Source organism: Pyrus communis, chromosome 14 (genome assembly GCF_963583255.1).
Source record: "Pyrus communis chromosome 14, drPyrComm1.1, whole genome shotgun sequence".
NCBI classification, from domain to species: Eukaryota; Viridiplantae; Streptophyta; class Magnoliopsida; order Rosales; family Rosaceae; genus Pyrus; species Pyrus communis.
Window position 1 is genome coordinate 3,651,131 of NC_084816.1, and position 14,847 is coordinate 3,665,977.

Sequence of the window (14,847 nt, forward strand, 5' to 3'; positions counted from 1 at the left end):
TAGGCTACGGAATTATGATTTCTATAAACGTTAATACAAAATTAAGATACAGACATAATGAATTAATTAAGCAAAATCCATAGTAATAAACCATTGGAAGGATAGTATATGGGAAATAACTCAGTGACCATAAGAAAACTGAGAAAGTTGGATAATTTGGGGTCTCGTTCCAAACTCCCTGGAAAGGAAGGTGGTGACGATGGGTTGGTGAAAAAGGGGAATAGGATGAACTAATCATGACAAAAGAATTTGGGCCACTAGCATATGGCCTCTGTTTTGGGTCCTTGGAATCATTGGCGGTAAACATAATAGTGAGTATCAATGACTTGTAAATCAAACCCTTGATTATTGAGTAATTTATTATTTAAGCGACTTGACATTCGAGTGATTTTGCAGCCCCAATATGACAAGTATGATAGTCGTTAACTCGAATTAAGTAATCACGTGTACAAAGTAATATTTTGTATTAATGATTTTGGGGTTACAATCTCTTTGTAATTTGGTCCTCTGATTCGATCTTCGTAAGATGTTGGTTTGTTGACGTGTTGTTAATCCAAGGGTTGTCAAGGCTTGATCTTGGATGAACAGCTGGAAGTTTCTTCAAGGGCCGTCGGGGCTTGATCTTGAAGAACAGGGATGAACAGATCGTCGAGGGCTTTTGGGCTTGATCTTGAAGTTGTTGATCCAAAGGGCCGTTGGGGCTTGATCTTAGGATGAACAGGTAAGAGCTTCTTCAAGGGCCGTCGGGGCTTGATCTTTGAATAATGATTGTGCGGATTTCTTCAAGGGCCGTCGGGCTTGATCTTGAAGGTTGATGGATGAGCGGATCTTCAAGGGCTTTTGGGCTTGATCTTGAAGAACGGTTAGATGTGTGGATTTATTGATGTTGTTGATCCAAATGGCCATTGGGGCTTGATCTTGAGATGAACGGATGATGAACGATGAACACTTTCTTCAAGGGTCGTCGGGGCTTGATCTTGAAGAATGGTTGTGCGGATTTCTTCAAGGGTTTTTGGGCTTGATCTTGAAGGTTAATGGATGAGTGGATCTTCATGGGCTTTTGGGCTTGATCTTGAAGAACGGTTGGATGTGTGGATTTGTTGATGTTGTTGATCCAAAGGGTTGTTGGGGCTTGATCTTGGGATGAACGAATGATGAACGATGAACACTTTCTTCAAGGGCCGTTGGGGCTTGATCTTGAGTTGGTGAAAGTTCTTCAATGGCCGTTGAGGCTTGATCTTGAAGGAGGATTTGACGAAGGGCCGTCGAGGCTTGATCTTCAAGGGCCGTCGAGGCTTGATCTTCAAGGTTTTGGTGTGATATCAATCCCCCCTAAAATGAATGCCTTGGCTTCCTATTTATAGAATTCCAAAACTTGATTTTTGGATTTAAATAATCAGATGAAATAAATCATTTCTGCCAGGTATTGACACGTGTCCTATTTGATGACTTTTCCGATTTATTTCGATTTTTCGTTGAGTCACACGCTATATGTAAAATTTATGTGACACATGAGCGTTGAAATTTTAATTATTGGTCAACATTCATTTCACCGAAATTTCGATGTCTAGAAAGATATCTTAATAACTATATAAGGACTATCCCTGCTCTCACAATAATCGTTCTATTATGTGCTAAACCCTATTCATGGCAAGAACATATAGTTTGGAGATAGTAGAAGACATCTTATGCATGCGCCGATTCCTCTTCTACATATAAGCTAATTGTAATTGGTTTTATTATAATTTAGTTTATTAAATTTTTGATCCTAATGTCTTATTATTCTTATAATTTCATAATATATCTTACATCAACGTCTCCGGACATTTTGATCTCGGCAACGTCATCAAGGTCCGGCCATAGCCCCCGTTTGCCAGCGCTTCTTCTCGGCCCTTTCTCAACCCACTTGAGATGTGCTTGCTTCACACTGAAAGGGTACCTTGACCAACACCAAACCTTCCCAGCTCTTTATATGTACCTATAAGCCAATTTACTTGTGTCATAAAATGAACAATGAGACAAAAACATCAGTGTGTCCAAACTTCTTGCTGTGGAGTTTCTTTCTTCTTGTATTAGGCCACTGTCAGTTTGTGAAATGCCAAGTATGAAGAACCAAGGACGGCTATGCTACAATGCATTTTATATTTTTAATTTATATGTTACTATCGGTTCTGTCGCGTTGGACAACCTCATTGCCGGCCTTTGATTATTTTTCAGTTTCCTTGTTTGTTTTTAAATGTGTAGCTCGCTTGTAATTTATCATTATAAGATAAAACATTTGAACAGACATTTGATACGTTCAACATTATAATAGGCAATGCTAATACATTTTAGATTTTATAATCTAGGCCTCATTTTGGCACACTGTATAAGGTATCGAATAATACTAATAATAAAGAGTACGGTATTTGATGCTCGTTTGTATTAAACAATCACTGGATTAAATAATCCAGGCCACCTACTCTATACGGTAAACATCCGCTTGCTTATACCTCTAAAAGAACGGTACAATTTAGTCGGGTGAAATCTCTCCGTCCTCTCCTTCCTCTCCAGACACACTCTTGGTCCTCTCCAGCCGCTCTCTCTGCCTCTCGCGTGCTTGCTCTTTCGTGTGAATCTCAGGTTAGTCTTCTCAAACGCCTTCTTCTTCTTTGTTTGAATCCTAGTTCATCTTCTCATTTTTCTTCTTCTTCCCAAGTTCCGCCCCTCCCTCTGTTCTTTCCCCTCCTTCTATTTTTCTTGCAATTTTCTTTCAATTGATTGAGGGCTGGTTTGGTATTGCTGTGCTTTGAAAAAAAGCTGCTTCTGCTCTGCTGCGAGAATAAACAGCTGTGAAATAAAGCAGCAGAGTGTTTGGTAAACTTTTTTGTAAAAATGCTTTTGAAAAAAAAAAAAAACAATATTATAGTGTTTGATAAACTTTTATATAAAACAGATGTGAAAAAAAATCCAGTTTTTCAAAGTTGGATTTTGCAGCTTCTTGTTTTTGGCTTTTTTCACCAAAAACTGTGAAAAAAAGCTGGAGCTAAATGTTTACCAAACACAAAAACAACTCCCAGCTTTTTTTGATACTACCTTTTTTCAGAATCACCTCAGTAGCAAACCAGGCATGAATCTAGTTATTGTTTTCTCTCTAATTATGCAATTGATTATGTAATTTTGTGTTTTAATTAGAATTTTCGAGTTTTAGGGTTTGCTGTTGGGGTCGAACAGCCATTTTGGTTCCACGCTCGCTCCGGCCTTCATTGTTGGTTACATCTGGTAGGCAAAAACAATCTTTTTCAGCTGTCTTTTTCCATTTTATATTCTGTTTGGTTCCCGAGAAAATGTAGGAAAACAGGCAGAAATTTTGTTGGGAATCTTTGAACAGCCATTTTGTTTACCATATATAATTTTGTAGTATCGAAAACCCACATAAGTGAAATGGGTTTTAAGCTGTTTCTTGAAATGGATGTTCTGTATTATTTTCTCTGCTTCCTAAAAAAAAAAATTGAAAAAAATATGATCTTTTCACTGCTTCTTCTTCCTCCAAGTTTTTTCACAGAAAAATTTGAGCTTGGAACACATTTCATTTTCTTTCTGTGATTTCAAATGTGAAAGTCGGTGGAATATGTGATTCTGTAATCTGGGTATATTTTGGTTTGAGTTTTGAGGCTCTGTTTGGTTGCTGAGAAAGTCGATGGAGTGAAACTCTGGAGCTAAGCTATACATTTTCTTGTGCTCACTGTTTTTGAAGCATTAAACTTGCTTTTTGTTTCACATTAAATATGAGAAAAGTTCAAAAAACAAACAAAGATTTGTCAATTTTTTTTTCTTTCCTTTTTCGTATCCAATTCAGTATCAAACACAATATAAATAATACATTCATACCAAACCTCCGACCAATTTAGTCAATACTATCCGATGACTATTTATTTTATCCGACAGAAGTAGTCAGTACAATATGAACTGCCATACGAGGCCATGTTACTATCGGTCCCGTCGTGTAGAACAACCTCATTGCCGGCCTTTGTTTATTTTTCAGTTTTCTCATTTGTGTTTTTTTTAGATGTGTAGCTTGCTTGTATTTTATCATCACATGGTATGAAATTTGAACACACATTTGATGTATTCAATATTTAACATTTTAATGGGTTTCATTGTTTTCCTTGACTATATATTAGTCTATGGGAATTGTTATTAGCACTCCAAAAATCTCATTCTACACTCCAAACTTTCTATGTTAGAAAAGAAAAATACACTTATGAGGAGTGTAAAATAAGATTTTCGAAGTGCCAATAACACTACCCTAGTCTATATACCTTTTTATCTCTAGTGTATTTGCTGAGCCGGTCTTGAGAGTAGTTGGGTAAGGCAACCGCCCAGGGCCTCGACTTTTGGGTGCTCCTAATATATATAGATATACAGGGAACTGTTATTAGCACTACGAAAATCTCATTCTACACTCATCACAAGAAAAGTTTGGAGTGCCAAATGAGATTTTTGAAGTGTTAATAACAATTTCCTATATATATAAGTATATAAATACTATTCACCTTGCTCATGTGAAATATAAATACCAAAAAAATACTATTAAAATTTTTTTTCTATTGCAACGGATGGATTGCCCTAGTGAAATATTAATACCAAAAAAATGTTTGTCCTTCATCTTCAATCCACTGCATTGTAGTTGGATTACTAGAAATGTACATGATTTTATGAACTCAATTTCCAAGTTGTTTTGTTTTCATAAAATTTCTAGTTTTCCAAGTTTATAAATTATCCGCGTAAAAAATCCTAACAAGTGGTTGGATTGGATGTAAACCAATTCTGATTTCCCTATTCAAAACTTAACTTGGCAAGAGATATAGGGAGTCAGAGACGTTATGTTCGATTTCTCCTCCCGTACAATCGCTTTTATTAAAAAAACACATTAACTTTCATTTTTAAGGGAAAAGGAAAAATAATTATTTCAGTTAAAAAAAAAAAGATTTTAACGAAGCATTTTTAGTATTGTTCATTTTAACGAAAAAAAATATTTTTATTCTAAAATGTCACTTCTAGTACTATTCATTTATAACATTTTTGTCATTTTAATTAAAATTCAAAATTTTAAAACTATTTTGGTTAATTTTCTTAAAAAAAAAAAAAAACCAGCTCATGGTGCGTAGTAAGAGGCTAATGGTAGTGCTTTTAACTTTTTGTGGAGCCTTTCGGCAAAGCTAAAAAGTAAAGGACGGGAGATTAAGGGCTTATTAGGTACTTTACATGAATCCAACTTTTTAAACTAAAAAACAATTTTCAAGTTTTAGGTCTTAAAAACTTGTTTGGTAGGACTATTTTCAAAAACTGAACTCAAGACTAACTAAAAAATATAGTCTATTATCTAAAAACATAAAAAGTGAGTTTTTAGGATTTTTAAACTTAAACTCACTCATTTCTTTTCTCTCCCTCCTCCCCTCTCACTCCAAATCTATCTCTCTCTTTTCTTCTTTTTCTCTCCTTTTTTTTTTTTTTTTACCTTTTTCGTCTCTTCTCCAATCCGCTCTTTCATTCTCTCGGTTCTTTCTTTAACTCCTCGTCCTCTCTATCTCGTCCAATCCTCTCTCTTCTTTCTCTTTTCTTCAATCATCTCTTACTTTCTTTCCTCCTCTCTCCTCTTTCTCCCTCTCTTGCAACCTCCTCTTTTTAGATCTTTTTGTCAAGTTTAAGCCATAAGATTTAAAAATTTTAAATCATTAACCAATCAAGTTTTTGAGTCTTAAAGAAAATTGTTTTAAAGAAATGTTCTAAAAAATATTTTGAGAAATGATAAAAAAAATTCAAATAAGATACTAAACAGGCTCTAACATTTTTTGCCTTTCTTCTTTTTTTTACTTGGTAGAGATTAAGCCACTTCTTTTGACTATTGAACAAGGAGGATCCCGATTCACGTCTAATGTAAATCTATTCTTTAATTATTATTATTTTTATAGGAACCAGCCCCTCTATTATTGGATGTTCCACATTTTTCCGGTTATAAGAGAGAAAGTTAAACGCTGTATTGTATCTGGTGTCTATGATCATTTCATCCTCCATTGCACTTGTAATACTGTATTGAAGGGAGAAATTTAAACACTGTGATTATCTGAGCTGAGCTGAGCTGAGCAGGGAATTGAAGAAATGGCAGGCGAAGCTGTGCTTACTTTTGCTGCGGAGAGAATACTGAAGAAGGTGCTCTCACTCGCTGCTCAAGAATTCAGTCTTGCTTGGGGTTTCAAAGCTGAGCTCAGAAAGCTTCAAAAGTCCTTAGCCAGCATTGAACGTTTCTTAGTTGATGTTGCCGACCAACCACAAGGTAGTATAAATTTCTGAATTCTCTCGTAATCTCACGTACACATGATATAATTACAAGCTATTTAACTTCTTTTCATTCTCTAACAGGTCGGAGTAGGTCAATAGAGGAATGGGTGAAGAACCTCAAAGACGTTGCTCATGATGCTGAGGATGTCTTTGATGAATTCCAGTACGAAGTTGATCGGCGTAAAATCGAAATCCAAAACCATATCAAGAAAAAGGTTCTTAACTTCTTTTCACTCTCCAATCCACTTGCATTTCGTCTTCAAATGGCGCATAAAATTCAGAAGATCAATGCATCATTGGTGGATCTCAAGAGTGAAGCCTCTGTTCTTGGACTAGTTTCCAAGAGTAAAGATGCAACCCCTCAGGAATCTAGATGGGACAGACAAACCAACTCACTCATTGGCAGAGATGAAATAACCGTTGGAAGGGAAGAGGTTGTGTCAGAAATAGTCACAACCTTGACCGACTCCCAAAGCAACCAAGAAAATCTTGCGGTTATGGCCATCGTGGGAATGGGAGGCCTCGGTAAGACAACATTGGCCAAGTCAGTTTACAATCAGGAGTCAATACTCAAGTTCTTTGAAAAGAGAATATGGGTTTGTGTATCGAATACTTTTGATGTCGATTTAATTCTACTCAAGATGTTAGAACAACTTAAACCGGCAAACGTCCCTTCTTCGAAAGATAACCAGGAAGCTCTGCTTAAGTTCCTTAACGTTGAGTTGAAAGATGAAAAATTCTTACTCGTACTTGATGACGTTTGGAACGAAGATCCCAAAAAATGGGACAATTTGATAGAATGTTTGTCAAAGCTTTATTCTGCTAAAGGATCCAAAATTGTTGTCACCACTCGTAGTGGCAAAGTTGCATCAATTTCTGAAAAACTACTTCAACGACGTGATTTGGGAAAACTCTCTGTGGATGAGTGTTGGTCTATCATGAAAGATAAAGCCCTCCCCAATGTCAGTGCTTATGTAGCTCCTGAGTTCCAGATAATTGGAAGGGAGATTGCTAAAAATTGTGGTGGTGTTCCATTGGTGGCCAAGGTGCGTACTATTATTATGTGTTTTGACATAGAATTTGCTCCTTTTTTATTTTTATTTTTTTTTAATATGTTTTCATTTATAAATTAGGACAATACTTGCATCCACAGCATGGGATGCACCACCTTATCAGTTAAAGTAGTTAAGCGACATAAATTGGATGAATTATTTTGTTATGACTCAAATTGGTATTTGCTAGGCTATCTCCAATCTAATAGTTAATAGTTAAAACTTTAAAGTCAGTTTTAATCTTAAATTTGACTCTAAAATTGACTTGGGTTGAACTAAGTGTAGCGATTAGTTGGAGTGGACTTTATCCTGTCTTATGTTTGGTGTTAACTTTGGATTAGAAAGAGGATAGTCCTTAACTTATTACCGAGTGAAAATTAGGTCCGTAATTATTTTACTGGAAAAATTAGTTCTTAAACTAATAAAAATATGCCACTTACATCCCTAATATTAGATTTGAAGTTATTATATTTAATTTTTCGTTAATTTAATTCATATGACTTGCATGTGATACACTTTTGAGTATAGATTTTAAGAACCTTTTTTTTCTTTTTCGAAGAAATAATATATGAAATTAACTTTGGGGGGTAAATTGCACATTAGATTCGCAACCTGTATACAATATTAAGGTCTTATAAGCAAGAAAATGACGGCACTACCCTCTAAAATGTATCATGCGAGTGAAGTTGACGAAAAATTGAATAAAATAGCTTTCAATATAATATTAGAGATGAAATTAGCAGTTTTTAAGAAATTAGAGACTTATTTTACTGAAAAAATAATTTAAAGACCTAACTTTCACTGAGGTGATTATTTAGGAACTAAATCGGCAGTTCACCGTAAAACATATAGTGCAGTTAATCAATTGTTTCATTTAAAAAGAGGGGTGTGATATCCACACACCCCATTTTACTTCTCACACACCTTTTTAATTTTTGGCCGTCGAACCGGATGAATTGAAGAAGATCAACGGACAGAAATTATCAAGGGGTGTGTAAGAAGTAAAATGAAGTGTGTGGATAGCACATCCCTAAAAAGAAATATTTTATTTTGACTATTCTACTAGCACAGCTGCACATGGGAGCTGCCCACTTGCAAAGTCTTGGCGCAGGGCTTATTTAGGACCATGTTTCTGCAAGGGGTTAAATAACGAAGTTTAAGGTGGTGCAAGTTCCGTCATTGAGTACTACAATTTAGTGGTATTTCACTTCATTTGAGTAGAGATCTTAAGTTCGATTCTCACCAAAGGCAAATTTGAACCATATTATTGATATCCTATTGTGAGACTTAAGCCCACCCTTCCTCCTCTCCTTAGTGTAGATATTATCGTTTGTTCAGAAAAAAAAAAATGGTGAAAGTCTGGATTAATCTGGTTCTTATATAGTCCATGTTTAGCGAAAAGCGGATATATGCTAAATAGGGTAATGCGGAAAGTTAATTCGGTGAAACAAACGTACTCGAAGTGTTATGTCATTCTCGATACACATTAAATAAGAGTCAAATATAATGTTTGAAGTAAAATGTATAGTCATATCTTACTATTTGAGGCAGATGTAAAATCAGATAGGGAAATAGACAAAAATGACTCATTTTCTTAGATCAAAATAGGGCAAACCCGCTCATGCACAAGCCATGCACACTATGCACAAAAGCGAAATGACAAAAATACCCACATATAAAATGTAAAACTTAGATCTGTGTAAAGTACATATCTTTAAGGGTTTTCTAGAATCTAGACCCCCACATATCCTCCAACACCGTTAATTGCACGATACATATCTACAACAAAATCGATACTAGTTCCAAATATTACATCAAGAATCCTAATGTTTCACTGCAAAACCGATACACGTTCCCATCCTCCTCCTCCTCCTCCTTCCCCACCACCCTCTGAATCAACATCTCATATGGATTAATCTTTATAGGAGCAAATTACGTCTTCAAAGAAAAACCCATATGGATTCACACTTTTACGAAGAAAGGGGAAAACTGAGAGGGAGAGGAGAGAGACCGCAGCAAAACCCATATGAAATTGGGGGGAATTTTGGGTTTTTTGGAGATGTGGGTTTTGGTGTTTCCGCTGAGGTGGTGGTTCGGCAAGGAGGCCATTTGGGGATTAGGGTTGGGGAAGTTGATGATAGAGCCAAGGAAGAGCATGAAATGAGAGAGAGTAGAGAGAGAAATTAGAAAATGGGAGGAATTAACCCATTTATATAAAAGGGCAATTAGATCATTTTAAGTTGTAGGAAAAAATCATATTTTTGTCTTATTGTTGTACAAGGTTTGTGCATGGCCGGTTTGTTCTATTTTAGTCATAAAATTAAGAAAATTGATCATTTTTTTACAATTTCCCAATCAAATATGACTTTGCACTTGATTCTAGTCATAACTCGAAATTTTTTTATGCATTGGACAAACTGAGCCAAATTTTAATTTTTTATGTACATTGAAGATTAGATCATGTATTTCCTAAATTATTGTAGGACACCTTGAAAAGTTTAAAATTAACTTAGAAACTATTTTTTTTCTGTCATATATTTTTCTCCTTATTTTTCATCCGATAAAAAAGAAATGGTGGAGAACATTATGCAGTTTGCATAGATCCAAAAAATCGTTGTAGTCATAGTTAAACTACTTTATTCTATTAACTATACAAACTCTCATATCCAATTAACAGGTTTTGGGAGGCATTTTGCATGCTAAAAAGAGTATTGAAGAATGGTCATTGTTTAAAGAAAGTAGAATATGGGACAACCTATCAAAAGGAGAAGATAGAATTATGCCAGTTTTAAAGTTGAGTTTTGACAATTTAGAATTACCATCATTGAAGCAATGTTTTGCATATTGCTCAGTGTTCAACAAAGATTTTGAAATTCAAAGAGATAACTTGGTTCAACTTTGGATGGCTCAAGGACTACTCTACCATTCATCTGGCGAAGGTAAAGATGTGGAGGATATAGGCAATGAATATTTTGATATTCTATTGCAGAGCTCCTTATTTCAAGATGCTACAATGAGTGGCAATGGCATTGTTAGCAAATGCAAGATGCACGATCTTGTGCACGATATGGCACAACTTGTATCCAAATCCGAAAGCTTGACGGGAGACTTATGTGGCATAGATAATACACCTGAGATTCGCCTTGTTGCTCGGGTTTCTACTTCTGTGCTGGATAAAATTCCAAAAAGAAGTGCTAAGAAATTGCGGTCATTGTTTTTTGACGATGGTGAAGTTCCTGGTAACATTCTTCCACGATTCAAAACTTTACGCGTCTTAAATTTATGTAATGCTAATATTGAAGAATTTCCAGTTTCAGTTGGAATGTTGAAACACTTGAGGTATCTTGACATTTCTGAAACAAGATTCAAAACACTCCCCAATTCTATAGGCAAGCTCTATAACCTACAGACGTTAAGAGCAACAAATTGTGCCCTTAAAGAGTTTCCAAAAGAACTGCAAAGCTTGATCAACCTGAGGCATATTTATTTTGATCAGAGTACGAAATTTCCACAGGGGATAAGGCGGTTGACTTGCCTTCGAACAATACCTTACTTTTCGGTGGGTAATGAGATTGGTCGTCAAATTGAAGAGTTGGCTGACTTGAAACAATTGAGAGGTGAATTAATTGTTTGTAATCTGGAGCACGTGAAGAATGGAGAAGAAGCAAAGAAAGCTAAGTTGGAGGATAAGACGAAAGTATGCCATTTAAGCTTCAAATGGACAGGAAATAGGTCAATAACCAACAACAATGAGGATGAGGATGTACTGGAAGGCCTTCGACCGCATTCTGGGTTGGAGAACTTATGTATTGAAAACTTTATGGGAGATAGGTTTCCATCGTGGATGATCAGAAGGCCATTATTGCTCAACAACTTGAAGGACATTCAGCTACTTGGATGCGACAAATGTGAAGGAGTCCCACCGCTTGGTCATCTACCCAATCTTACGGAGCTTAAGATTAATGGAATGGCTAACTTGACATGCCTTGGAGCTCAATTCTATGGTTATGATCTTGTCCACAACGTAGCCACGACAAGTAAGAAGATGATTACTTTATTTCCTGCACTAAAAGTATTATATATATCTTGGTGTGGTGATCTAATTGAATGGAAGGAAGCACCAACGACGTCAACACAAAAAGTAGTGGTTTTTCCTTGCCTCGAGGAGTTGACCATTGATAGTTGTTCTAAATTGAGAAATGCTCCAAGTCATTTTCCATTTCTCCAAAATTTGGAGATAATTTCATGTGACAGCAGAACGCCAATAGAAGAAGTAAGCAGTGGATTGACAACTCTCACTTCCCTCAAAATAAAAGGTATCAAGGAGCTTACTTGTTTGCCACAAGGGATGTTGAAGAACAACAAAAATCTCTCATCTTTAAAGATAAGTGATTGCGATGATTTAACTTGTATTGCCTCTGATGTATTTGGTTCTTGCGTTTCTCTTGCTAGATTGAATATTTGGAATTGTAAAACGTTGAGGCATTTGGCGGACGGGCTAGACACACTCCCTCTCCTTGAGGAACTAAAGATTCACGAATGTCCTAGTCTAGAGTTGATTCCAATTACACAGGGCATGACATCTCTACGGAAATTAAAGATTGATAATTGTGAACAATTGTCAAGCCTACCGAGTGGGTTAGAGTACTGCACCTCGCTCCAGGAGTTGCGTTTAAATGGTTGCGATGGTGTAACATCGTTTCCAGTTCACACCTTTGCATCTGTTCGCGAGTTGAATATTTGGGATTGTAATGGACTATCAGGCCCACTGAGTGTATGGGCCTCTCTCATGGATTTGAGTGTGAGGGGTTGCAATAATCTGACATCAATTGAAATTAAAGGCGGCGTGCCCTCTCTTGAGAAATTGACTATAAGTGGATGCCCAAAGGTAGCATGGTTTGGTGTCCAAAATAGCAGTATTAGTCTACAATCAATTTCAGATTTGCGCACCTTCACCTCCCTTCGACATCTAAGGATTTGCAATTGTGAAGGATTAGAAAGTTGGGTGAGTAGCCTGCAATTCCCACGCTCTCTTGAGTCGCTGGTAATAAGATACATGCGTAATTTACAGATTCTTCCAAGCTTAGACAGCCTCAATTCTCTCAGTTATTTGGAAATCGGTGGGTTCTGGGAGGAGCTCGATTCCTTCCCTGATTTTCAAGTTGGATCATTAATGCACCTTACAACCTTAAAGTTGCATGGTTGGCCTAAACTCAAGTCTCTGCCTCAACAAATTCAACACCTCACTTATCTAACATCATTGAGTGTATATTACTTCGACGGAGTGGAGACTTTGCCAGAATGGTTGGGAAGCCTCACCAAATTACAACACCTGACAATTTATGGAAATGATTTCCTTCTAAAGGACAGATGCAGCAGGGACAGCGGCATAGATTGGCCCAAGATTTCTCACATTCCGTATAGTACGTTTTAAAATTCTTGAAATGAAATTACAGAGTTCATGTTACATGTTTATCTCTTTTCTTCTTTTATTCGTCTCAACTACTACATACAAATTTAGACTAGCATAACAAAAGTTATTTATTCTTCTCCATCAGTTGACTTCGGGTTGGATGCAAGGTAGGCAGCACCTTACCAAACTACAGCAAACGTGCATTGGAAAAACCAAATTTCATGGTGTGCAAGGCCACACTTGTCCGAATGGCTCCAACTTCCGCATTGAAATTAATCCATGTAAGCTTTTCTAATCCGCACCTCCTCTTCTCTTCTAAGTGCATTCTACTCTTGACTTTTCACTTACTATATATGTTGTGTTTTCCAGTGGCATCTATATCTCTTTTGGCATTCTGTGGCATTTCTCAGGATGCTCAATAGCTGCAAATTGAGTACAGGTACTGATGCACAAGATATCAAATTTCTCGCTCAACCTTCATTTCTCAATAATATACCTCAAGTTATAGTACTTATCAAGGTAGCAAACCTATCCGTTCATGGAATTGAATCTTTTTTAATCAAATATTTCCAGAACCCAAAGTAAAATCATGTTCATATAGTATATAGAACTGCTGAAATTGCTTTCTGTTTGTTATTATCCTTATATACGAAGATATTGGACAGATGTTTTTATGGTTACTTGTGAAATCTGAAGTGATTTTTTATGGTTACTTGTAGAAACTCTTGACTGAACTTTTCTAATTTAGACAAACTGGGAAGCACTCATCCCTTTAATTACAAATTGGATCAACATTCTTTATTCGATACTTATCAGTTTGAAGGCTTGGCTTTCCATCCTATTCCCAATAAGTGGTGAGTTGTGGATTACAAATTAATGCAAGTCTCTACTTGAGGGAGTGGAGGCTTTGCCTGATCTGTTGGGTAACCTTACATCCTTGTAGAGTTGGGAATTATGAATTACAAGAATTTGATGAATCTACCCTCTGCCAAAGCTATGCAACGCGTCGCCAATTTACTGTCACAGTGAATTAAGCAATGTTTTTTTTAAACCCCACCCCCTTTTCTCTTCTAGTAATTAAGTCGACTTAATATATATGTTGTGTTTCCAATTGGCATATATAACTCTATTAGCATCCTTTGGCATTTTCATGACACTCTTGACCTGGTTTGGTACTGAGGTGATTCTGAAAAAAGCTGGTATCAAAAAAAGCTGGGAGCTGTTTTTGTGTTTGGTAAACATTCAGCTTCAGCTTTTTTTCACAGTTTTGGGTGAAAAAAAGCCAAAAACAAAAAGCTGCAAAACCTAGCTTTGAAAAATCGGCTTTTTTTCACATCTGTTTTACATAAAAGTTTACCAAACACTATAATACTGTTTTTTTTTTCAAAAGCACTTTTACAAAAAAGTTTACCAAACACTCTGCTGCTTTATTTCACAGCCGCTTATTCTCACAGCACAGCAGAATCAGCTTTTTTTCAAATCACAGCAATACCAAACCAGACTCAACTGGAACGATGTAGTGCAGTAGGTGCAAACAGAGTCCAGGTGCTGATGCAAACAGGTCCTTCTTTCATCCATTGCATGCTAGCATGTAACTTCTGAATTGGCTCATAACTTTGTTGTTGAGAAATACATTGAAATCGGAGCGGACTTGGTTGTTCAACCATCAGTCGATCACTTTTAATTCTACATCACCAGACTAGTTCTCATTATCATTCACATTGTTTTGTTCCAAAACGTTTTAAAGTGAAAATTTTCTTCTGGCCTGGCCAGATTGTTACGAGAGTGATAATATTGTTAATTTTTGTGTCTTTCCTAGCAGAACATTAAAGATCTCAGGACTTTTTGGGATTCAATGAGAAAGTTGAAATGTCATTATCGAGAATGATATTATTGTTGGTGTGTTCGAATATAAACCAGATTAATGCTTTAGATTGTTATGACATAAACGTACGAATCACATGTACAAATATATGTAAACCAATTAAACACTTTCGATTGCTATTCATTCTTATCAAAACAAACAATAACTTAACCATAAACAAGAATGTTCTGCATATG

At 36.2% G+C, this 14,847-nt stretch overlaps 1 protein-coding gene across 1 annotated transcript; it reads left to right on the forward strand.

Annotated features, from left to right (window-relative positions):
- The first annotated feature begins 6,141 nt into the window (after positions 1 to 6,141).
- LOC137715668 (putative disease resistance protein RGA3) lies at positions 6,142 to 13,815 on the forward strand. Its single transcript, XM_068455003.1, has 4 exons — positions 6,142 to 6,316; positions 6,403 to 7,367; positions 10,051 to 12,703; positions 13,730 to 13,815. Exons 1-4 carry the CDS (start codon positions 6,142 to 6,144, stop codon positions 13,813 to 13,815), a joined length of 3,879 nt encoding a protein of 1,292 aa, XP_068311104.1.
- Positions 13,816 to 14,847: the final 1,032 nt, after the last annotated feature.

Coding starts and splice junctions, on each gene's coding strand:
- LOC137715668 (XM_068455003.1), top strand. CDS start 6,142: ATGGCAGGCGAAGCTGTGCTTACTTTTGCTGCGGAGAGAATACTGAAG. Junction 6,317..6,402: donor TGTTGCCGACCAACCACAAG/GTAGTATAAATT, acceptor ATTCTCTAACAG/GTCGGAGTAGGTCAATAGAG. Junction 12,704..13,729: donor AAGCCTCACCAAATTACAAC/ACCTGACAATTT, acceptor ACATCCTTGTAG/AGTTGGGAATTATGAATTAC.